The 25,806-nt window shown below is 40.8% G+C and overlaps 3 protein-coding genes and 2 long non-coding RNA genes across 7 annotated transcripts; 3 read left to right on the top strand and 2 right to left on the bottom strand.

Moving 5' to 3' along the window:
- Window positions 1-5,387: 5,387 nt before the first annotated feature.
- On the top strand, window positions 5,388-8,442 carry atf3 (activating transcription factor 3). The gene is made up of 4 exons (XM_088403758.1): window positions 5,388-5,469; window positions 6,538-6,754; window positions 6,828-6,935; window positions 7,246-8,442. Exons 2-4 carry the CDS (start codon window positions 6,542-6,544, stop codon window positions 7,546-7,548), a joined length of 624 nt encoding a protein of 207 aa, XP_088259884.1. The 5' UTR covers window positions 5,388-5,469; window positions 6,538-6,541; the 3' UTR covers window positions 7,549-8,442.
- LOC148407260 (uncharacterized) lies at window positions 5,777-9,919 on the bottom strand. Of its 2 annotated transcripts, none has more exons than XR_015863853.1 (2): window positions 9,519-9,919; window positions 5,777-9,197 (listed from the first exon to the last, which is right to left on the bottom strand). It is a non-coding gene; the product is annotated as an uncharacterized LOC148407260 (long non-coding RNA). The 2 variants fall into 2 exon arrangements; XR_015863852.1 differs by having other exon boundaries at window positions 5,777-6,720.
- LOC148407259 (uncharacterized) lies at window positions 8,543-11,165 on the top strand. Its single transcript, XR_015863851.1, has 2 exons — window positions 8,543-8,686; window positions 10,671-11,165. It is a non-coding gene; the product is annotated as an uncharacterized LOC148407259 (long non-coding RNA).
- nsl1 (NSL1 component of MIS12 kinetochore complex) lies at window positions 10,361-12,280 on the bottom strand. Of its 2 annotated transcripts, XM_088403757.1 has the most exons (6): window positions 12,064-12,280; window positions 11,425-11,497; window positions 11,230-11,363; window positions 11,078-11,135; window positions 10,942-11,009; window positions 10,361-10,871 (listed from the first exon to the last, which is right to left on the bottom strand). In XM_088403757.1, the coding sequence occupies exons 1-6, from the start codon at window positions 12,247-12,249 to the stop codon at window positions 10,650-10,652; spliced, it is 741 nt and encodes a 246-aa protein (XP_088259883.1). In that variant the 5' UTR covers window positions 12,250-12,280; the 3' UTR covers window positions 10,361-10,649. The 2 variants fall into 2 exon arrangements, with proteins under 2 accessions (XP_088259883.1, XP_088259882.1); XM_088403756.1 differs by having other exon boundaries at window positions 10,361-11,009.
- Window positions 12,281-16,579: 4,299 nt separating this feature from the next.
- Window positions 16,580-25,330, top strand: flvcr1 (FLVCR choline and heme transporter 1). Its single transcript, XM_088403189.1, has 10 exons — window positions 16,580-17,371; window positions 18,192-18,336; window positions 19,664-19,804; window positions 19,944-20,011; window positions 20,623-20,726; window positions 20,811-20,921; window positions 21,063-21,168; window positions 22,363-22,477; window positions 22,554-22,621; window positions 23,559-25,330. Exons 1-10 carry the CDS (start codon window positions 16,715-16,717, stop codon window positions 23,634-23,636), a joined length of 1,593 nt encoding a protein of 530 aa, XP_088259315.1. The 5' UTR covers window positions 16,580-16,714; the 3' UTR covers window positions 23,637-25,330.
- Window positions 25,331-25,806: the final 476 nt, after the last annotated feature.

Here is a 25,806-nt window from a genome sequence, read left to right as displayed (position 1 = left end):
CTGGGAATCCTGGGACACGTTCCATTCCGTAATGTTTTCTTTTTGTCTTTTCTCTTACGGAACTGAAATCTAAATATCTCAGCCAAAAAGATAAATAAAAGGATTTAACGCAACTCAATCATCCGCTTCATTTCACGTCAAAACCCTGAGCTCAAAAGTAGGCCGGAGGGCAGAAAGTATTTTTATTGGAACGTGGCCTGACGTAGAGGCTTCCCTCTGGGCAGCGCCCTCGCCGCCCTCCCTGGGTGGAAGTCCAGGGCGCGTCTGGCGTCGCCGCGGCAACAGCCAGGTCAACATAAACAGCAGACAGCCGCGCGGAATGTTAACGCGATCCGCTTACAGTTCGCAGCGCACGCGAGGAATTGTGCAAAGCGTTCATTTTCCGTCATCTGCCGCAGATTTGATTGGCACTCCCTTGTTCTTTTGGAACAATCAGTGCCTTGCTTGTTCCATTGAGTCACTTTTGATCGTCACTAAGAAGCACCATTTTCAACAAGACTTTTTCTTAGCAAAACATAATGCCGTGAATTATTTGTTCTCTTGTTTTTAAATGAACTCATTCAATGCCAGAGACGTATTTATACGTCTTTGCTGAGTTCCAGACATCAATCCCCTGTGTTTATTTACAGGTTTTTTTTGTTGTTTTTTTTTTAATATTGGAGTTAAATCGTTGATTTGGCTATGAAATGAGTTAATAATGACATCACCTAGATTATACCCTAAAAACAGCAAAACCTTCATTTGCGTGTGCCTTAGTTCAGAGTGCCTTAGTTCTTGACTTTATGTGGGTTTTTTTTTCCTATCCAAGTCGCATCACAAATGACAATGTAAATCCATAAAAAAAAAATTACATTGCACACAATTTGTCAGTATTTCTCTTGTTCCAGTTAATTTGCTCTGAATTTGAAAAGGAACATATTACTATCATGGCATTAAAAAGTAGAAATTTAGATTTGCTTACATTGGGGCAAATCATGTTAAAATGTCATGTTCCTACAGAAGCGTCTTTGCGTACCTCCATTTGAGAACCACTATCCGCGTTGTCAACACATTTTTTTCCCTGCTTTTTTTGTCCTGGGTTTTGTTCACATTTTTTGTATCAACAAAACTGACAAAAAATATGCTATCACCCCCACTGCAGTCAATAACGGTTGTGTTATTATTGCATCCTTATTTGGATGTGTAAGGAGGCGTTACTTAACGCCAAGTCAACTTTCCCAACTCGTTTATCTTGATTCCCGACTCGCAGTCGTCATTAGCTGCGGTTCGGATTTTTAGGAATCCAAGCCACCTAACGACAAGAAAATCATTTGTGTTTTCCCATCTCGAATTTCCCGCGTGACGAACTTTTGGGAACAACTTGTTGTATTGTATGATAGAAAGCATAATCCTCTGTGTGTGTACGTGGGAGATGGGAAAACACAAATGATTTTCTTGTCGTTTTATATTATTATATATATTGAATGAGGCAAATGAAGCTGGAAAACTTTTTTTTTTCCTGCGGTTTTGCACCAAACAAAAGGGCAAACATTCTCTTTGACTTTGTCTCCATGCCGGTAGGAAACATTCGAAAAAGCGAGCCTGACTCGAAAAACACCAAGGCTGTTTTGCCACATTGTGACGGGATACTAGCCAACATTCTGCAATAAATAAAACACGCGCATCATTTACTGGACTGAAGACAATAACGGGACAATGGCAAAAAAAGATTTCTTTGCCAAAATAGCCCTCTTAACCGTAAAAGCTGAACAGATTTTTTTCTTTTTTTATTGTTGGTCATTTCATGCCTTTCGTCCGGTTTCAATAGCTAACTAACATGTTTATTAATATGATCCCGATGGCGGGGACTTACAGTATATCTGGATTTCGGGCTGCGCACGCGTCGTGACCGTTATCGGAGGGGAGGTGGGGGATGTAAGGAAAAGAAAAGCGCAGGGAGGCGGATTTCCCGGATTGGCCGTGGCGGGGTAGAAGTGGAAGCAAGGGGGGGGGGGGGGGGGGGGGGGGGGTCTGGCGGCGGAAGAGCCGGCGCTTCCCGGAAGAGATTGCGTCACCGACACATGACTTCAAGCGCAGCATCTCACAGGTGCATCATGCATTATAAAGTAGCAATTCATTGTCACTTCAGGGGAAAGTAAATATGTGCTGGCCGTTCACATTGCCGTGTAAAATTAAGCAAACATTCTATGTGATGGATAGTTATTTAATGCAATTTATTTTTGATGTTACATATATATTGTGTAAATATATATATATATATATATATATATATATATATATATATATATATATATATATATATATATATACGCGCACACACACACACACACACTAAGAATGTCAGGAGCTTCTTCTTTATTGTTTAAATCCCGTCCGGTAAATGAGGTCATTTATCGGTCGGGATGAAGACACGGGATGTTCATCTGCTGCTGTGTTGCCACGGCAACACTTTCACCCACACTTTCTTCTTAATGGCGTCAAACTTTTACTTTGTCTTCTAGCAACACTCCGATGGCGTCAGTCAGGAAAAGGAGAAGTAGTAGTGAATGAGGCCTCATAATGAAAGCGAAACGGGGTCAAGGTTTACCCGTTTGTTGTAACAACGTGACAAGGTGGGATGTCATAAAAGAGCGCTGCAAAGGATTTTCCTGCGGCCCTAAATCGGCTCATCTTAACAATACATTTTCCCCATGAATAAAAGATCCATCCGTCCCAAATGCCAATTGGTATCAGGCTTGTACGATCTTATTTTAAGGCTTCGGGTATCCAGTGAGGCCGTCGATACCTACCACTGATACTTAAAAATACCAAAAACCGAACTTAAGTCCTACTCACGATTTGTTGTCACTATACACTGAAGGTTTGATATTGGCAAATCATCCTATGCATCAGAAAAGTCTTTGCCCATGTATATCAAAAGTTTTCACAGTATCGTTGCTTGGTATCGATGAGCGCTCAAAGAGTGTATACTTGTAGTGGTATCAGTCGGAAAAAAAGGGGCTATTGAGCATTCCTAGTCATCGTATGTGGGAGTTTGTGACGTGTGTGTGACACTGCTGCTAAATGAAGACGACGCACATCAGTGTGTATTAATAACACGCACACACATTTGTCGTGATCTAATAATACCGCAACCGATTAAAAGTGGTGAAGCGTGTCACTTTCTTTTCTTGATCCCATGCGCTTGATGTCGGCGGAATGGGGGGAGGCTATGCACAGCTTGGCCAGCAGGGAAACACCCGCTTGTCTTTTACACACACGCACACACACACGCACACACACACACACTGACACTATTCAGAGGAATCAAAAGTTCCTGAGAAAAAGTGCTGGCCCATATGGAAAGCAAAACTCATTGACATTTATTCTAGATTCCAAACAAAGCCATATCCTCCTGAGCCCCAGGCTATTCATTTGTGTCCATGATAGTGGACATTGGTTTTTGTTCTCTGGTTTTAGACTCATTGGAGCTATACAACTAAGTCCGAGTGTCCTCAGTAGAGGACGTCCTAGCCTTTCCAATGATTTCTCATTTGTTTGGGTGGGATGTAATTCACTTTCCTGAGACAAAATGGACACAAATAAATAAGCCAGGACAAATGTTCATGTCAATTAGTAATATATGTCTATCGAACAAGAAACATTTCTTTTGCAATTTTTATTGCGACTGGCACTAATTTGAGTTTTCACCTTTTGGAATTTTTGTTGCTAGCACTCTTTTGTCATCTATACCTAGTCATTTTATGATAAACATGATATGTATATGTTTTATGACTTTTTATGGCTGTGTTTGTGAGCGAGGATGTTCGCATTGCTCTTTCACTTTGTCTTCGAAGGAATAAAAAGAAACAGTTGTTTTTTTTGTCAACTAAAAGATTCATTTTGCACCCAAACAAACTATATATATATATATATATATAATATATATATATATATATATATATATATATATATATATATATATATATATATATATATATATATATATATATATATATATATATATATATATTATACGTATAAATATATATGTATGATATGTGTAATATATGATCAAGGGAAAATTATGTGTGCACAGATAGAACCCCTGTGGTACACCTCCTTTGTAAAAGGTTAAATGATAGATTATTTGCCTGATTATATTTGAACTCTTGTATATTTCTCTGGTTTGGTCAATAACTTCCACTATTTAATTTCCAGTGTGTTTTATATATTATTAAAGTAAAACTTAAGCAAATATGTTTGTTTGTGTGTAATTTTGCGGTGGCTGCTTTTGTTTTGTTTTATTTTCCCTCCAAAATATCCGGGCTCATTCCTGAAACCAGTTGAGAAACTCCTAAGTGACAACACACCGAGACAGGAAGTGAGACAAAGGACATATGTCAATGTTTCGACTTACTCAAAAGACTTTCGGGGGTCATGATGCCAAACTACTTCCCGTTTGGGATCGTCGGCCCACGATGCGGCGCCGATCTTCAGCTTTGGTCAATTTTCCTAGACGCATTATATTTTCTTTTTTCACTTGAATTCTGATTGTTGAGCGTAACAGATGCTGAGTCAGCAATTGCATCTTAATCCTGATTGACAGCAATTGAAGGTCACCTGATTCCAACAACAACGACAGACCGGTTTACTCCTGCCAGCAACTGCCAAAATGAATACTAAAGCATAACAATAAATATCATATGAGGATGATGTCATCGGCTGGATGAGAGAAGAAGCCACTGTCTCATTTGCATCCAGAAGCATCAGAATAGGGATGGGCGAGTATCATGCTGATACCATGTATATCGGGCCGATACCGGACTTATGTTCAAGTATGGAGTAGTCTTGGCTGCTGACACCAATCACCGATACTAAAGGCTACAAAAAATCTGACGTTGAAGCATGACATTTTCACACACATTGTCAATTCATGAGTAATCAACTTGTAATATAAGTATAGTGAGAAAGTTATGTTAATAAAGTTATCAAGCCATTCATTTGCATTTTTTAGAACACGTGACAGTATAAAAATAAAAGTACTCATAATGAAGATAAAGTCTAGCTGAAAATTGAGTATTACAAGAAATTTAAAAGAATAAGTGTGTACAATGGGGAAAAAAAAAACAAGAGAATGACACATTACAAAAGGTTATTCATGAGAAAAATCATACTACAAAAATAAGAATATAAGAATAATACCAGAATGTTTCAACAGTAAAATAGGCCATAACGCTTGCGATGATAATAATACTTAACACAGATATCAACGAGAAGTTCGAGATAGAAAAAGCAAAGAATTGAAACTTGAACTCGCGCTCGAGATGGTTGCATCATTGACACAGCTCCTCCCCCGTCACCAAGCTCCGCCCCTCGGTTGTGGTGTGAGCCTCTATATAAGCGTGACGCAACCGCGAGTAGAGCAATTCACACGCGCACCTACCAGCGTCTCCGCTGCCACTTCACTCCTCGCTCACTCTCAAACGCGTAAGTTGAATTTTGGATAATTTCGCTTGCCGGCTGGCGTTTTTGTTTTTCGTCTTGAATGGCGAATTTGCTACGCGGAAGCGGAGCAAAATGAACCAAGACAGAAAGTTGAATAGTTGAAAGAATGACGAAAGTGCTTCTGCTATTCATTGACTTCAATTGTTTTCGAGCTAGACGAACTTTTAGGAGTGTTTTTGTTTCCTTTCGAGCATATTCGTGTTTACGTTGATGCGTCCGTTAAGACGGTGAAATTGAGCTGTTCAATTTGATTTTCCTGCTCGAAACGAAAATAATGACCATATGTGTCTAAAGAATCGTAATATTGTATCTTTATTGATATTGTTATTATTATTTTTATTGTTATAAAATCATTGTGGCACCTTCTTCACGGGCTCAACTTTTAAATTAAATCACAGTAAATATCACACCAAATGTAACCGCAAAAAATATCAAAGTACATTCTGTCTAAACATTAATCACTCACTTGTGGAAAAATAAAATGTATTACATTCCAAAGTTAAGTCACTAAAAGTCAAAATATATTCAAATTGAAAGTGAAATACGATTCTTTTGCGTACCACTAGAGGGAGCTCACTGTCAGACTTTTTTTTTTTAGTGTTTTGACATTTTAAAATCTCACTGTAAAGTTCTTAATCGTTGATTATGTGTGGGTTTTTATTGATTAATCTCACTTTTTTTCAACAAAAATTTCAGGTGAAAATTTATCTGCATTAAAAAAAACAACTAAATGACTTAATATTTAACAACGTAAATAATTCCAAATAACACCTGTGTAATATCTCTTTCGCATGTGAAACATTTTGCTATTAGCAAATTGTCAAAAATGTCCAAAATTGACTTACAGTCAATACATGTGTAATTTCCTGTGAGTAAAGTTCTATTATAAAATAATAATCAATTATAATAATAAATATATATGAATAATTACTACAAATAATGTAGTATTTTTTTTTCCTTTTTTTATTCAAGCTTTTATGTTTTCACTTTGTTACTTTAGTTTGCTTAGTTTTTATTGTATGACTAAATTGGACTTTTGCGGCATTGCAGGCTGATGCTGCAGAACTCTGGCCCAACGCTGGCCGACGTCAGCTGCTCGTCGCCGCTGCGGCGTCCCTCGCCGGTCCCGCGTCTGTCCCCGCCGGGCTCGCTATCCTTGGACGACTTGAGCCACTTGACGGGCGGCGCCGACGGCCCGCCTCGCGCCGACCTCAGCTCGGACGGCGCCAGCTCCTGCTCGGACGTCGGCGCCAGAGGGAAAATGCAGGTGAGCCGACAGAGAAGACGCCTGGAAAATGTTTTTCGATGATGTCGTGGCTAATTTGTTGCCATGACGACAGATGTCCCTCGCCGAGGCGGACAGGAGGAAGCGGCGGCGGGAGAACAACAAGGCCGCCGCTGCCAAATGTCGCAAGAAGAAGAAGGACAGGACGGAATTTTTGCTGCTGGTGCGTGTTCACCTTTCACCTTAAAGTTTCAATTTTTTTGGACCATATTGTAGCTACATTCTTTTTGTGACATGGCCACCAGGGGGCTCCCTATAGTTTTCAATATATAATAAATAAACTTAAAAATAGCAAATGTTAAAATTTCACATCTCTCTTTTGTCAGCGGGTGTCAAAGTCCGTCGTCTTAATGCTAACGGATGGTAGAAAGTCAATCTAGCGGATGTTAGAATATCCGCTAGCTTAATGCTAACACCTGGTATAAAACATCCACTTGACATTGCGACGTCTGTCGTCCATTTTGTGCTGGCAGGAATCAGAGAAGCTGGAGAGCGTCAACATCAACCTGAAGGCTCAGATCAAAGCTCTGACCCAGCAGAAGCAGCACCTGTCCTACATGCTGAACCAGCACCGGCCCACCTGCATCGTCCGCACCCCCGACCACGAAACTGCCGACCTCTTGCGCCACCTCCAGGAAAGCCAAAGCGCCGTCTGCGGGCAAAATTCCCTCTTCACCATCGGGGACGCCGTCGGCTCCATCTTCGCCTCCACCTCGGAGATTGATACGGGCGGGCTCCTCGGCCTCGACCAGGTCGAGTGTTCAGTCTCCATGTGATGAGCCGCTTGCAAAATTCTGTGAATTTTGGCCTTTTTTGTTTCCCCTATGGAGGGGGCGGAGCTTATCATTTGAATTATCGGGAATTGACAGCACTTAAATCCTTTTACTGGCAGCCCCAGTAAAAATGACTCTGACGTCCATAGCCGTCAATGGCAGTGAACGAGTGTCTCGAGGCACCTTCGTATTCATGTTTTCATCCCCGAGAGGTGCTGCGGCTCCTCAACGCTGCTCAAGCTGCAGGAGGTGGCTGACCCCTGACCCCGCAATCCCAAGCTGCTGATTGGACAAACTCACCTGCATCTCAATCTTGACCGTGAACTGTCCAATCCAGGTCGAAGATGGAGCACTTTTTATTTAAAGTGCCATGTCCACTTGATGGCACTGTGACTGTAGTACGACTACTTCCTTCTCAGCAATGCACAAAAAAGCTGAAAGATATTTTTTTTCTTCTAACTTATTTATTTCAAGTAAATGTCAATAGCGTCTGCGAATGGAAAATGCTGCTAAATGCTATTTATAATCACTCAGGACCGAACAAGTCGTGTCCCGAGTTACTCGTAATGATTCCGACGCGAGTAAAATCGTGAGTATGCTAGCGTCTGAGCTAACGGCTACTTGTCTGTGACGTTTTGGAAAAAAAAATGTCTTGTGTCTATGATGTGGCTACATTTCTAAAACATGATTTTATGCGTATGCGTTACTTACTGGGTGACACCTCACAAGTTGTGTGTGTGATAAAGCTACACATTTTTTTAATATCACTTTTGTACTTTGTTTGGTCATGTGACCTTCGGAGCTTTGAGCCAAAATGTTCAACATGTAGCAGGTCAGAGACCAGCATGTTTGTTTGTTTTTTTATTTAAACTGCTTAATAAAATGTTGTACAGCAAAGGTGTGACTTGTTTTCAGAAATAAATTCTCATCCCAACGTCGGTATGACTTTCAGATAAATCTGAAATGAAAAATTCGAGTAGCTTGTAGCACCGCTTGTTGAGTTCGACACCTTATCACGTGACGTACGTTTTCTTGGAGCGTCATTTCCTGTTTCTCCAACAAGCCACGACTTGTTTTTAGCTCTTTGCTGATGCGCTTCGGTCCTTTTTAAACGAGTCTTTTTGCCAGCAAGAAGAATAAGGTGAGTTATTTTTTTTGTTGTCTTTTCGCATGCTGGCGCTAACTGTCGCTTGCAGTCTTTAAAATGTCCTTTAAAAATATCAACACTGGCAGAGATTTGTATAAATAAAGTTTTGAATACTGTTATTAGAGACGGACTATCGGGGCAGCACATTCGTAAATATTTAAATCTTAATTTAAGATTTATTTATAAACATGCACATTTATTGAAATCACACCAAGATTATAACAAATTATTCACCCTACCTGACCAAATAAAAAAAATGGCCTAACTACCAGCTGTTTCCCTATACTTTTGTCTTTTCTGCTGCTGTTAAATATTGACAGACCGCACGTGGCACGTGTCTAATATGAGGTCAAAGGCCACACGCCCACACACATGCTTCGTCATTCTTTCAAAACAATGATGATGCAAGGCAACCACAAAAAGAGGCAAGACATCTGAAGCAAGTCCAAGTCATAACCTTAGCGGCAGAATATCAGCTCAGCATGTTAGCCATCGTCTTGAGAAGCTGATGCAAAATAAAAAGGGAAGTTGTGTTGGTTTCAATGGTAAAAATACACAAGTCAATAGTTCAACAGAGAGATTGTCGTCATTGTATGCGCACGCTAGGATGCTAATCAGAGTTCCTGAAATTAGTTTCTAAAAAAAATAAAATAAAAATACACCTCCTTTTGGAGAAATTCAATTCCATTTAAATATTTCAGTTGAAATGAAATGGTTGTTGAGGAAACTTCAACATCATTCAGAGATGGTTTGCCAAATGGTTTGTCTTGTTTGGTGGTACACAACAACAACAAATCAAAAACAAGAAATCAAAAACAAGACTCACCAGTCCTTTTGAAATCGATTCAGTCCCTGGTTCGGTCATCCGGTTCTCAAAGTAAACTCAAATGTCATATTTTAATAAAACACACAAACTATTAAAAAAATCACAAAGGACTGCAGAAATCCGATTAAGTACCGACTTGATTATTAAAGGAGTTGTCGATCAATTTGATAATCAATTACTCGATTAATTTGAACAGCTCTAACTGGTAACAATGCTTTTTTTCCTCCTAAAATAAGACAAATAAGCTACTTCTTCTTTGGGAGGCTTTCAAAACATATGTTAATAGTATGAATTATATTAGAAGCTGTGTTGACTTTTGAAAAACAATAGTACCAAAAGTTACTTCGTGTCAATGTTCTCTTTCCCCTTTTTGGCTGCGTGAAGTTCCTGTTTCCTTGAAGGACAACGTTTTATGTCATCATTGACCTTTGCACAAAAAATGATGATGATGATGGCGCAAGGAGGAAGTGCGACACTTTGACGTGACTGAGGTCAAATGTCAATTTATATGTCAACTAACTAAGCTTGAGGTAGCCAATTATATGTCGTCAAAAAAATGTTGCTGTAGTTGTATAAAGTCGGAGAATTTTTTGTATTAACATAGGTCAAAAATATATTTATCATGACTGGAAATCAACTAAATAGTTGTTTTTTTAAACATAAAAAACGTTGTTTTTTAATTATTGTCAAACTGTATTTATGAGTGGTGACTAAATGGAAACTATCACAACAGAATCTTGAAGGTGTTTACTGAAATATTTACAGACTATTTGAGTAAATATAAAACTTTTACCCAATCTTGATGTATCGTATTTATATATTAAAAAATCGGTATTTTTGCCAAGAAAACAGAATAAGCGTTAGAAGCGCTGTCATATTCCAGCCTTCGGCGCCCTCTAGCGGTTATTTTGTAAACTGCAAGTAAAATCTCGAGAAATACACGTTTGGTCAATTGTTTTTTTTTAAACCTTTTAACGATACATTGTTTCTTTTTTCAAAAGGCTATACATCTGTAAAAACTAAATAGCAAATTGTTAAGAGCTGAGCACCATCCACGAACATTACATTGTGCTGAATTATGACTTTTGTTCAGATTAGTTCCCACTCATCACACTTTTTAACGATGTTATTTTATTTTTCAACATATTCCAGTGAGACCAGGGCGTCCTGCGCGTCTCGTAGGACCGACTGCGGCCTCTTGCTCCACCGGGCGGGGTTTGGCGAGGGAGGCAGTGCTCTGGCCAATTGGCCGCTGCCAAACACTTCCCGGTGCACCTCCAACGACTCCTGACTGGGCTTCATGTCCATCACCTCCAGTAAGCCTTCGGCCTGATGCCGAAGCGTGTCGACGGACTGAAACAAATGCACACAAACGCACACACTGTCTATATGAGTGTGCTTGTATATTTGTGTGTGATGATACCTTGATGACTTGCGCGGTGTGTTTCGCCAGTCCGGCTGCCTGATCTGACAAGTCCTTTAGCAAGATCTCTAAACGAAAAACACAAGTTGGTTGTTTTGATAAGTGGCATTTGTGTGTGTATATTTGAGTGTATTACCTGTCTGAGAGTCTGTGAGAATCGGCTGCTGAGGTCTGATTGTTTTTGCATTCAAGTCCTACAAAATATAAGCAATTTAAAATTGTCATTCATTTGTACAATAGCAATTTATTTTTTAAAAATGGAAACAGCGTAGATGCGGTGGCACCCACCACAAGTTGCCTCTCCGCTTTGAGGGCGCAAACGGCCGAGTGCCGGATTTGCGGGGGGAACTTGCGGCGCTTCCTCGTCGTCTCCACGATGGCGTTGTCCAGCTGCTCCTCCAGCTGGACGATCTTGTCCTCACCTGAGAAAGAGACGCTTTAGTGTGCATGGCGGAGAAAGTTGAACATATTTGGACTGTTCACCGTCATCATCTGGGGCGGCGTCCCACGTCTGTCCATTCACCAACACGTTGGCTTGAACGGCGGCCTCAAAATCCTGGAAACAAAGGACACCATGTTAATCAGAATAGTAAAGTAGCCCCACAAATTATATATAAACTACACCATAGATATTTGGCTAATTATTAGCACAGCATTCGTCACGTCCTATTTTGTTTTTAATTCGGAGAAAAACATTACTGCAACCTACTAGCGAATTGAGTGGTTTATATTTTTAGTATACTGCCCCCTTGTGGCCGATGTGCGCATCAACGTCGGGGAAGCAAGAGATGTTTTTTTTTTTTACATTAAATTACCGCATTACTTTAAGTTCTTATAAAGTAAAATCGTCTTACAAAATTTAGTTTAAGTCGTGTTTTGGGCATTTATGCGGTTTTTTTTTACTGTACAAACTTGTCTTTCGACCTGTTGTCAATAAAGCTAACGACGATGTCGTCTGCATCCGCGTATTTAACTCAATTGCTCTACAGTGTACACTGCATCTAACGCGTAAGTCATTTATGATGACTTGTATTGCTATCAAGTTGTATTTTAAAGTATAAGAACGGTGACGATTTTTGTTTTTTAATATCCGAGAATAAGGCGAATCGTCATTAAACTCACAGCCAGCAGCTGCTCAAGTAAAAGTCGCTTGGTTTCCTCCGAAATTCCAGTTTGTCCGTCCAGGGCTTGGTTCAAAATGTCTTTATACCGATCCATCTGCTCGATAACTTGTTTTTTGGACGCGACCCGCACTCGAAAGTCCTCGTTTGTCTCTGGTCCATCTTGCCCGTCTATTTTTGCCGCCATGGTTTGATTTGAACGGCTTCCGCGTCGCAAAGCCGCCAACGTTCCGGGTCGGAACAACACGCGAGGAAGGTTCCGGGTCTAACGCTTTTTCACGAAGAATGTGTACAGTAATTTCTCGCTGTATTGCGGTTCATCTTTCACGGGTTTGCTGCTTCACGGATTTATTTTACAGTGTGAATGTTTTTTTACAGCACATTGTGGGGCTTTACTGTTGCCTCTAAATAAAATATTGACGCTGTTCTGTATTGGCTTGTCAATTTATTACAAAAGGCAAGAGGATCCAGAAGCTTGCTTTCTTCTTTCCTGTGTCTCTCCTGTCCGCAAAACTCAGCATGTACACAAACGTGTTAGTAAGCACATTGATGAACAGCCTGGGCTCACTGAGCCAATCACGTGACTCGTAGGCGTACCGAGGGGAAACGCACACGTTTGTGTGCTTACATAGAGAGCAACGGAAAAATGCACAGCTTTGGAAATATGACTTTTACTTAGATTTCTTTTTTAATATATTGAAATTTCAAGTCTATTGTTATGATATAGGAGGCTTCACTTTGATTAACACATACTCAACAATGTGCGGGTTCAGGAAGAAGAGGCATAGCTGGGACTGTGAAATACTGGCAATGTTTCCAACTTTGCATTACTATATTAAAATGATTGTCTTAAACAAATTTGGGGCTTTAAACAGGTTTCGATTTTTGTTTTTTTCTATAGTTTATTGTTGCATTGTAGAACAACAACAAAAAAATAAAGCTGGCTACTTCACGGATTTCACTTTGCGCGTGTTACTTTTGGAACGGGACCCCCGCGATAAACGAGGGATTAGTGTATATTATACAAGTACTATATCAAGTCTAAACTATGATTTCAATCGATGAAATAACCCCAATACACATTTATTTGAAATTCTTTTTTAATAATATAAACAAATCCAGTGGAAGATATTCAGGCCAGATAAAATAAAAACTGTGGATCTTGTGACGTTCACGATTTAAGCCACGATGGGAGGTTATGGAGCTTTTTAGCAGATATCATGTAATTCTCAGTCGACGCAGTGAATACATGTAATTTTTAAAATTATAATTGTGCATGAGAAATATTTCAGTTATCAAATTAACTCTAGACAAAATATTAACTTTTTCCTCATGAAAAATGGCTAATTTAGTGGACTATACCTCATAATTAGTACCTATTGTAAACATGTTTTGTACACCTTCCATTAGCATCCTCCATAATCTCAAAGTCAAAATAAAGATCATTTTGAAAAAACGCAGTTTAAAATACATTCATTCGATTTATTACCAAGCGCTATGTTGCCTCTAAGTCCAGTGGCGTGTGACACAAACAGGCGAACAAATAGCATTTATGTGGCGGCACAATGCTTGAAGCATGGATGTTTGATTACTATGATGCAGCAACACATAGAGACAGGCAATATAACAATTAAAAAAAACCAACGGTGTTTTTCTGGGTCACTTTCAGTCTTTGTGAAACTCTTCTTCCTCTGCGCTATCACCTCTGCATGACTATATACTGCCCCCTGTGGTCAAATCACACATCGGCCAAACGCAGCCCCTGTGAATTCATCGGGGTGCACGCATTGTGAGGAATTCTTGGAACCTTCGTTGCAGCGTAATTCAAGCTTTTGTTGCCACAAGAAAAAAAGAAGGGATTAAAACGCCAAAGACATGCATCGACATCCAGCTGACGGGTGGAGCCTTTGTGAATTTGAGGCCCCTGGAGGGGACCAAAGGCGTGTTTAGTTCTCATCGTTTGACATGAAAGATGAAGCGCGTCGCGCTGGGGCCTCATTCTGAGAACTGAGGCAAAAACACGCATCATCAACTCATCTTTCACCACACTCATTTTGTTCCGTTCGAACTGTAGCGGGTAAAATTACTTCAGTAGAATTACTGATACTAAATCATAAACTATATAATAATTAGATTAAAGATATAATTAAAATAATTCAAAAATAAATTGAAATCACGTAATTAAAATAAAATATATATTTTATAAATTGAATAGTAAAATGTGTTAATAAAATAATATATAAATAATATATGAATAATATATAAATATTAAATATTTTTAAATAAATTAGAAATAGGTTATTTCCCAGCAGCTTCTGTATTCCAACACCGTGCACTGCTTACACTAATAACATACCTGTAAGTATTGTCAACATGATCTTAAAAAAACAACTTTCAAATCTTGTCTGGTGTCAGAAAAAAAAATAAATGTAAAAAATAATTAAAAAGAAAGTTAAAAAAAATTATATTGAGGGAAAAGTTTTTTTTTTTTTTTAATATTTTATTTCAAGACCATATCACCCAGTTGTTGTTTCACACTTGAAAAATGCAAACACGCCTCTCAATCATGTGACTTTGGTCAATGTACAGTAATCAGATTACAATGGTTAAAACACACATTTTTCCCGCTAATCGTTCTTGTTAACAACTATTCATAATGGCAGTCGCACGCATGCATATATGGAGCTCCAGGAGGAATGTGGCTTAGTGGGATGTTGTTGTAAAGGATCAGTGTGGCGGCGGCGGCAGCTTGTGAAAACGAACGGCGCCACGCTGAGGAAGCTTTGTGTGCCAGAGGTCAGTTCCGTTGCGGAGGGTCGTCGCTGCTCCACGGAGGCTGGGAATCATCTGGAGAGAACCGAGTTGCTAAGTGTTATAAAACAAAAATTATTTGGGTAATATTTGTGACTTTTACGATGAAAAATATATATATATCGTCATAAAGCCTGTCGCATGTCAAGTCATCTGTTTTTTGGTTGCAGTGGGAATGTGTCAAATATCCCCGCGCATTTGAAAGAAGAGTGCCATCTAGAGGAGTGAAAATATATCACAAGTGTTTCATGAAGCTTCATATTAAGTCTTCTTTATTGTTTTTCACATCCCAAACTTGTTTTGAAGCGACACCGTGATACTCACAGTTTTCGTGAAAATGGCGTCTCTCCGGGAGGCGGGCGGGCGGGGGGCGCCCGTTGCGGCATCGCCGTCATGGCGGAGCGCAGGTGGGCGCGGTAATGTTTCCTCAGGACTCTTTCCCAGGCGCAGCGGGCGTCCGACTCCACCCGGCACCAGGTCTCCCGCCTCCCGTCGTCGTCCGACATGTTTTGCGATTGTTTGTTTGGGAAAGACCAGATGGTGCGTTCGTGAGACGGAGGTGGGGGGTGTTTCTATGGCGACTAGAAACTTGAGGAGCGACCTCTGACTCGGCTGACAGAAAGGAACATCTTTAGGTTGATTATGTTCTAATTTCATAAATTACATTTGGGCTTTAGTATCCAAAGTAATTATTTACTTGAGTACCTAAAGTAATGAGTTATTTTAGTAGTTTGGTAAGATACAAGATTTATACTTTAGTCCATAATGGAGTACTTTAGCTTGTATTACCCAAAGTAATTCATGACTTGAGTATTCAATTACCCAAAGAATTATTTTAGTACTTAATTACCTCATTGCAAACAATCAATCGAAATCCGATTTTTGTGGATAAGGATGTCTGAGATTTAGCGCCCATTCCAAAGGTAGATGTTTGTGCATTTCGTGATCATCAACGTTCACGAGGCTTCATTGAGGCCTCAGGGGCGGCGGCCACCTCAAAGGATTCCAAACACACGTCAATCAGGAGGATTTTCCAGGACGAGATGGAGATTAGGATTAGCGCCGTAGCTAATGATGGCGGGAGACATACGGAGCAACTCTTTCCTTTAATTGATTATGTAAAAAAAAAAAGGAGGCCCAGAACCTTGCTCACCACATTCATTAAACCGGCGGGGAAAATAAACACGTGCGGGCATATAAAATGGCTCGGTGAAGTAAATTAGCAAAACCTTTTGAATAGAACTCGGTCCTGCTTGTGTTTTGATCGTTTTGAACAATATTCAGGATATAAGTGCAAATGTGTATTTAATAAACTGTATTTATTAACTGTATTTAATAAATAAAAGCCCTTTGAGACTTCGGTGATTTAGGGCTATATAAATAAAATTTGATTGATTGATTGATAAACTGCCTGAATGAATTAGAATTCAAGGGAAAAATGTTCTATATACGCCCTGGGCACCACGTTATTAGTTCGTGGGGAAACCGGATCATCTCAAAATTCGATCCGATCGATTGAACATGTAAACACAAAACAGAGAGAGAGAGGGGAAATACTCCAAAATAAAAGCATATTCGCGATTCAAATGCCGACGTGCAAAATCAGACGCTTTTATGTCGTTATTCTGTTGCGTCATTGGCCGACTATAGTCAGAGCTGCTGCTCTCCTATTGGCTGAGGCGGCGTGGGGCCATCCTCCCCCACTAACAAAGGATAAAGGCGGACATCCTGAGCGGCGAACTCGGGCCGCCTTGACGAGGAAGCATGTCGCTTCCTGCTCGTTTTCTTCCGAAACTCTAAAACGAAAGGGAAAGAAAACGAGCGAAACCGGGGCACGTGCGATGGTGGCGGCGGAACTGGTGCAGGAACATGTGCGGGCGGATGCCGCCTCGCCACCTGACCGCATCACCGAGCCGGACGCGGTGGTGCTCGAACCGAGCCCGGATTCGGAGGAGGCTGCGGGCGAAGGCGACGCGATGCTCCCCGACGGAGAAGAAGAAGTCCTGAAGAAGAAGAAGGAGGAGGACGGGGAGGTGACGGAGGAAGTGGGGCGCGCTGAAACCAAGCTGTACTGGCACCGGTTCGCGGTCCTGGCCGTGTTCAGCCTGTACTCGCTGGTCAACGCCTTCCAGTGGATCCAGTACGGCATCGTGGCCAACGTGTTCACGCGCTTCTACCGGGTGGCCAACGACAAGATCGACTGGCTGTCCATCGTCTACATGCTGGCCTACGTGCCGCTCATCTTCCCGGCCACTTGGCTCCTGGACCGGCGCGGCTTGCGTCTGACGGCGCTGCTGGGCGCCGGCCTCAACTGCGCAGGCGCCTGGCTCAAGTGCGCCAGCGTGGGCCGCGACCTCTACCCGGTTACCATGGTGGCGCAGATCGTCTGCTCCGTGGCGCAGATCTTCATCCTCGGACTGCCCTCGCGCGTCGCGTCCGTCTGGTTCGGACCCAAGGAGGTGTCCACCGCATGCGCCACTGCCGTGCTGGGCAACCAGGTCAGGACTTCCCAACGGACTGACGAAAAGTTCAACTGCGACCGAACTGAGCAGGGACGGAGCTAAGAATATTTTTCTCCGGGGGGTACAGACCTCCGTTATGAATGTGAATATGCATTTAATATGAATAACTGGCAGCGGTCAAGAATCCTGCACGCATGTAGAAACTGCCGAAAAATCGTAGGCACAAAATATTACTCGGCGTCCACTGCGTTTTTCGATTCAAACGGCTTTTTGCTCGCATCGTGTAAAATACCCTACGCATGCTAACGAATAGCGTCTAGTAGTGTTTTATTCCCTTGGATAAAAGAACGCATGGTGGGGCAACACAATTAGACAGACAGTATATAAACTCACAGGCATATATTCTTTATCCTCTGTCACAAATAACTAATCTATCCATTTTCATACTACTAAATCAATTTTAGTAGATGTAAATACAGTCTCTTTTTTCCTTATGACTGCCCTCCAGTGGCCAAGTCGTGTAAAACAGCAATATTTTCAGTGAATTACTCAAAAAAAAAATGGATGAAAAAAATGACATTAAAAATTGTTGTGATGGTTTTTTTTTCTACTCACTTTTGGATATTATTGTTTTTCTGTATGTGCTGAGATTTTTTTCCTATGTGCTGTCAAATATGTTCCTTGCCGCAACTGCGGTTAAGTAAGAGTCATAAGTCGCATACCATGAGAGCATTTCAAAAACATTTTTCAAATTGTCCTACCTCTCCCACGCCTTCTAAACACATTTCAACTTCTGAACTTAATTGTGTTTGAACGTACACCCAAAATTGAAAACGTGTGTGTTTATGTTCCACAGTTGGGCGTGGCCATCGGTTTCTTGTTGCCCCCCGTCCTGGTCCCCAACACGCCGGACGACGTGGAGCTGACGGCGCACAACATCAGCGTCATGTTCTACGGCACCGCCGCTATCTCCACCGCCCTCTTTGTCCTCACTATTATAGGTGCGCGTGCACACCCGCACACACACACACACACAAATACTTGTGAGGACATGCTGCATTTCCTAGCTCCTAACTCTAAACTTGAACTCTAAAACCAAGTCTTGGGCCTCAAAAAGAGGTCTGAGCTAGTTGGTCCTCACAAAGACTTTAAAATCCCGCAAGATGAGCCTCGCTATGCAGCAAAAACACACAATCAGTGTTCTCAGTTATAGCTACTCAAATATTTATACAGTTCGGCTCATGAATTTACACACGTCAACTTATGAGCACAAGTGTATTTCTACTGTCTTTTTGTAATTTGTAATGACAACGAATCAAGCAAATGTTTGTGGCTTTTTTTTTACCGAGTACACAAGTTGGAACTGTACAGGTATGTTTGTGTGTCACAACTGGAGGATGACCTACTTTGGGCTTCACGTTGCATGTAAATGTGGGATGGAAACTTGCTGTTCCGGTTATCCCGGTTTTCACCGTCAAAAAGTGGGAACGGCTTTCTAATACTGTACTGACAGACAGAAGCTTCCATTGGGGATTGGATAAGTATTTAAAAAAAAAAAAGTTGATCTCATTCACTGCCATCGACGGCTATGGACGTCAAAAGATCAATTTTTACTGGGCTTGCAGTGAATGATTTAAAATCGATTTTTGATGTTTGTAGCTCTGCATGGCAGTGAATGAGTTAACTTAATCGCTGCCAGTTTAGTAAAAACAGATTTGAGATGTGTAGAGCCGTCAATGGCAGTGCATGAGACAACTTATCCACTGGCAGCCCAGTAAACATTTATTTTTGACGTCCATAATCGTCAATGGCAGTGAAACAGTTAATCATGCTTGAATCATTATTACTCAATTAATCTAGTCAACATTAATTTGCCAATTTATCAAAATGTGACTTCAGGGGGTGGACGAGATTTTAAACAAGCTCTCTGCAGGTATCACTAAATTGAATTTCATTCTTTATAAGGCCGTGACAGGAACAGTGGAATTTTCATTTCAAATTAAGAGCAAACGGGTTGGAACATGAAACCATTTATTGCTGAATTGTATTATAGTAATTTCCTTACAAAACGTTATATTCCATTATTTTGTTAACTTTTGTTTTCATGTAATGCAACAAGAACAGTGTGTGGGGGGGGTCTTTTCAAATTAAGAACAAATGAATTGGAACATGAAAGAACATTGCAAAATTTTGTTATGGTGACTTCTTACCTTTTATTTTGTTGTTGTTTTTTCATTTGCACACTTTGCTTGAAAAAATATTCCACAGGGCATACAAGTCTGAGAACCAATAATTTCGATATATGAACAAAACATATTTGTGTGTCAGTGATGAAGGATCGTCCGCCGTTGCCGCCCAGCCAGGCTCAGGCCGTCCTGCCCGAAGGTCCCCCGCCGGACTACTCGTACAGCCGCTCCATCATCAATCTGATGAAGAATAAAGCCTTCGTCTTGCTCCTCATCAGCTATGGTATTTAAGACTCCTACTACTTTTTTTTTTTTACGTGTTCTACGAGGATGATACTCTAGAGCAGAATTCACCGTGTTTGTAAAGATGAGGACATTTGCTAATTTTGTGCCTTTTTTTGTGTGTTTGTTTTTTCTTTCAGGCATAACCACGGGCTCCTACTACTCAGTGTCCACCATCCTCAACCAGATGATCATGGCGTGCTATGAGGTGACACGTAAAATTGATTTTTACTTTTTACTATGCATATAGTTCCTGACAGATATGGATTTTGATGAAGTTGATGCAAATTTTTGGCAGAAAAAAAAACTGTTTTCTGATCAATCTGCTGATTAACTTTAAAAATGACTAGAAAAGGAACTAAAAAGGGCATTTGTGCCTAATGCATTTTAATAGGTGTCAATTAAAGTTGGATCTTCACTATAGACATTCTGGCCACGTTCCTATTTTGTTTAAAGACAAAGTTTCCTTTTGGGTTACCAGAATGCATTGCGTGGTGAATGCTGTGTTTTCACATTAAATTGGATCAAATTGATGCCATGTACCAAGAGTCCTGGCTTGGATGGCATGTTCCCTACCAAATTCTGACAATTTTCAAAGCATTCGAAGAAGACACTAAGGGGCTGAAATTTCACCCAAATTGTGACACATTTTCAAAATACAAGTTCCATCTCTTGGTTAAAATACGGCCAGAAAGATGCGGAAGAAAATGACCCAAAAATGGTCAAAATAGCACATAAGGGGGGTAAACATGATTTCCAAACGATTCCTCGATTATCAATGTAACGGATTTTGGACACCTTCTTTTCTGTGTCGGCCAGAACCAAGAGTTGAACGCGGGGAGGATCGGGCTGACGTTGGTGGTGGCCGGCATGGTGGGCTCCATTCTCTGTGGTCTGTGGCTGGACCACACCAAAACCTTCAAGTGGGTCTCTCACACACACACACACACTCATTTCACGTTGTGTTTTGGAAGCCGCCAATGGTATTTTGTGGGCGGGCCCCGCAGGATGACCACGCTGCTGGTCAACTGCTTGACATTTGTCAGCATGGTGATCTTCACCTTCACGCTGGACCTCAACAACATCTACGTGGTCTTCCTCACGGGTGGCCTTCTCGGGTAAACGTCTCCTCGTGTTGTCACGCAAAGAGCCTTGCCTCACAAAAATCTGTCTACATGTGTTGCTGCATCTTTTGTGTTCACATTTGTACTTACCATTTGGACAGTGGAGGTCCCGTTAAATCCTGTTGCGTTTTGCAGCTTTTTCATGACGGGGTATCTTCCCGTGGGTTTCGAGTTTGGCGTCGAGATCACCTACCCCGAATCGGAGGGAACGTCGTCGGGACTCCTCAACACCTCGGCACAGGTTTTTGCAACTTTTCTTGGAGGGGGAAAAAAGTATGTCTCTCTGTGTTTCGCTGTCTTCTTATAAAAAGTCTACACACCCCTGTTCATGTGTCACGTTGCGCTCAAGTTTTTGGATCGGGGAAAAAAAAACAGGCATTTGACCGGGAGGTGTTGACTTTTGTGTGTATGCTTCAGTGTTTTTTGTGTCCACGCACACCTGTATTCATAAATAAACACACAAAAGTGTGTGCTTATGAATACCGCTGTGTGTGTGTGTATACAGGTAAATGTTTGTTATCTCGTCTAACAACAGCAACACACGATGTCAATATTGTAGTTTCGAGTTGGAACAATTCATCGACAACTAATTATTAATCATTTGCTCATTAATTATTCATGTTGAGACCTAGTGTCATTTAAATTTGTCCAGTTTTAGCCCCCGGTTTGTGTAGTCCTCCATGACTTATTGTGTTGAATCAAAATCAAACATTTACTTTGGGAATACATCAATATTTGTGGCCTTTTTTTAATAACGCTTCTAACTTTAAGAACTTTTCAAGTGTCACTGGTGCCAGCCCAGTAAAAATAGATCTTTGACGATTATAGCCGTCAGTGGCAGCAAATGAGTTAAATGTTAACCTTTTTACATAATTGATTGTTTATAAGATTATTGATTGTGTTCGTATTTTGTGTGTACATTTGTAAATGTGTGTTTGTATGTGTGACCCTGTTTTTTTCCCACATAATGGGGACCAAAGGTTTTACCATCTTTGTGGGGACCCCATGCACTGGTGGGGACCATATTGGTGGACCTCACAAGTTCAGACCTCTTTGAGGGTCAAAACTTGCTTTTAGAGTTCAGATTTGAATTGGTTAGGGTAATGGGTTAGGTAATCTGTTGTGACAGTTAAGTGAGGAGCTCCAAAATGCGTGATGTCCCCACTACATTCAAAAAACCAGTGTATGCATGTGTGTACACATGCTTTTGTTTTTTCAGATAGTGGGGAGCACATTCTGGATTTTACTGTCTTTATGGGGACCTCAAATGTGAAGATCATTTTGGTGGACCCCACAAATTCAGACCTCCTTTTTAGGATCAAGACTTAGTCTTAGATGACTTTTACATGATGTCAATGGGATGTCCCCACTACGCTGGAAACAGCAGCAACTTCCTGCTCATGTCGACATACGGTGTTTATTTTTGTGCGTGCAGACATTCGGGATTCTTTTCACGCTGATTCAAGGAAGACTGACCACGGATTACGACGACCCTTTGCCAGGAAACATCTTCCTCTGCGCGTGGATCCTCTTGGGAGTCGTGCTCACCGGTACCGCGCGTGTGTGTGAGAGCTTGTGTGTGTGTCGCTCATAAGAACGCCAAACATTCTCGCGTCGTCTTTCTAGGCTTCATCAAGTCGGATTTAAAACGCCACAACGTCAACATCGGGGTGACTGGCAAAGACCAACAGGCGGTAAGCAGGGCTTTTTAATGGGGGGTGGGGGGGGGGGGGCACGGGGGGGGGGGGGGCACACCCCTGGTACAAATGTAATCTATTGACATTACAGTGAATTTTGTTCAAAGTTGTTGATGGTCGAGAGTGTTGGGAAAGTGTAACAGGAAAAAAGATAAGCCCCCCCCCCTCCCCTATTTTTTATTAGGGCAGCAACGTCTTGATGTCTGTGTGAACATTCCCGCCGGCGCGTATCCCAGGATGCAACCTTAAGATGCCGCGTTAGCCTTTGTGCTTTTTTTGACCTTTTGTTTCTATTGTCATTCTCTACTTTTGCCAGGAAGTCAAGTTTGTTTCTGGCCTTCAGTATTGAGCAAAAACACTGCGATTTTTTTTTTCATCCAAAATAGGGATAGCCCAATTTTCCGCCCTAATACAATGAGCTTTTTTGAGGAAAAAAAATGACCTATTTAGTGTTGGTTTTCTTGAAAGTCACAGTTATAGCAGCATAGAACATATTTATGAAATTACAAATCATATATCTATTGTGAGCGCTGATATTCAAAACATTTGATGTGTTAAAAGCAGACAAAATGTTATTATGGTCCTTAATGGTTATTATTATTTTTTTTGACAGTCATTGCTTCAAAAATATGAATCAGATGCTACGATGCTATGCAGGGAAAATAACATATTTTTTTGTTCGTCTTTAAAAAATGCTTTCTTTTACAAAAACGCTTTCTGTAACAAAAACAGTATTAAAACATTAAAAAAAAAACCCGATGCTCTCAAAAAATATTATCAATATATATCATTATATGATACTTTGTATCCGCACTGCTACCGGTTTAATTTCAAGCAAAAACACTGCTATTTTTTTTTTTCTCGACAGTCAAAAGTTTCATTTTCACAATAGAATATGTCCTCAATTTGAGAAGAAAACCTGTTTGTCTTTCAGCTTCCTAGCGGGCTTCCCGCCGGGAAAAAGCTGAAGCTGGACGCTTCCCTCAGCTTCGACAAAGAAACGTCCCTGTAGACCCTGACGTGTCCACCAAGTTGGAATTTTGGACGCCGGACAAACAAGTGGACGGTTGGTGCGCCTCCGCACCAGTGCTGACTTTTCCTGAGTTTACTTGAATGCATCATTTCCTTGGATTTTTTTGGACCCCGAAAGGTTAGCCGAGCGCCGCCGACGGGCGGACGAAGTCTCGGGACGGCGCCGGCCACGATCCGCTTTTTCCGAGGTCTCGTTTGAGAATGGATTTCATATTCTTGATATCACGCTCGCTCAGCTCAACATTAACAAAATGCTCACTAACGTAAAACACAAATCAGATTGATAATAGTGGACCCCGCGGTGCTACGCTAGTGAAACTGCCTGCCGACTTTCAGTCGCCATTTTGAAAAAGATACTAGTAGCCTTTTTTGCCCTCATGAGTAAAATAAGTCTTGTAGAAAAAGTGCGCCTTACGGGGAAGTAGAAGATTTTCTGTGGAGTGGTCAGTGATTCAACACAACACCCCAGTCAGCAGTCATTTTATATATTTTTTTATTTAGTTGTGTAATAATCAAAAATACTAGATGGAACTGGCAGGTATCAAAGGGTCTAGCGTGCATGTCAAAATGGCAGAGAAATCACAATTTCAAAACTTTCCTCCCGACGTGTGGGCGTGGCTAGAGAGTGACTACCATGTAGCTCCGCCCCTTTCTGTCTCACTCATTTTTATATATTATGCCGTTATTTTGATATCCATGCATCCAACTAGTTGGTAAAAGTTAGACTGGTAGTGCACAAAACATTATTATTATTTTTTTTTGCTGTATGGACTTTCAGATGGATATCAAGAATTTCACCAATATGTTATGTCCACGAAATTGAACTTTTTGTATGGTACTATAAGTGGTTGAGTGCGCGCCTATTAGAGACAAGCCGAGGGCGCCCTCCTGTGGTCATTTTAAGTGCAGCACGATGACGTCATGCAAAAGCGGTTGACTTGCTTGGTTTTATGCAGTTTACATATTTAAAACGTTTTTTAACTTTCAAGCATATTTTTTATGAAACGGTTTATTATTTTATTAGCGCAATTAATTCTTCAGAGTTTTTGTTAATCTTCTTTTTTTTGTCTTATCATTTAAATTAATAACATGAAATCTGAAATAATTCTATTGAAACTTTCCATTGATTTTTGGGGACCCATTTATTTATTCCACTATTGCATCAATTTTCAGTAGAATTATTTCAGCTTACTTTTAATGAATTTAATTCAATGAAACTACGACCAATACTTTAAATAAATATATGTATTTGATGATTTCACCAAGCGAGCACAATTTTAACGGTCATGTTACACTTTGCTTGGTGTTTTATTTATGAAAGGAGTTTCTTAAACTAACCAAAGCGCGTATTTCAAAATTTGTTTGTCGATGAAAATGAAGAGATTTAAGCTGTGTTAGACTTGTTTAAATTTGTATCATTTAGTGTTATGAACCTGTGTAAAATAGACAAGAAACAATATGTGCACAAGAAGCCTCAAAATTGCTAACTTACTAAGAAACTTGTGTATATCTGATGCAAATGGACGAATTGCAACTCACTGCAAGCGGCCATTTTGTTGCCTGTCAAAACTGCTGTGGGGAACGGCAAGACGCTTCCCAAATCCTGCAATCATGAGCTTTTATTCCAAATGACTACTATGAAACTCTTGTGTCATTAAATGACCTCAAAGTGAATTCCTCGTTGTCACGCATCACTTCCTGTCCTCAAAAACTTGAATCGATTCATGAAATAATTGTTTGATGTAGCCCTGAGCTCATCGCATCTCATCTGGTGTTCAATGGAAGTCAGGAAAAGTCAGAAAAAAAGCCTACTAGAACTTCTGAGCTTCACTTTTTGAAAATATCGTCTTGTGCGGTATTTTGACCATTATTTGGTGATTTACTTCCACGTTGAACTTGGATATGTCACTATCTGGGTGAAATTTCAGCTCCATCTGTGTATTTTCAACGCTTTTACGTGAAATTCGTTTGCGGAGGTCACCAACTCGGTCCTCGAGGGCACCTATCCAGCATTATTTCAGCGTAACTCTCCTCCGCTGCACCTGATTCATACGATGAGTTCACCAGGAAGCTCTGCAGGAGCACGATAACATTCAGGATCATCTGAATCAGGTGATTCGCATTCGGAATTGATTTGGAAAGGTCGAATG

This window comes from Hippichthys cyanospilos, chromosome 20, assembly GCF_059441005.1.
Source record: "Hippichthys cyanospilos isolate Australia breed blue-spotted pipefish chromosome 20, RoL_Hcya_1.0, whole genome shotgun sequence".
Lineage (NCBI taxonomy): Eukaryota > Metazoa > Chordata > Actinopteri > Syngnathiformes > Syngnathidae > Hippichthys > Hippichthys cyanospilos.
The sequence above is the reverse complement of the archived record's forward strand: the minus strand, read 5'-3'. Positions and strand labels throughout refer to the sequence as shown.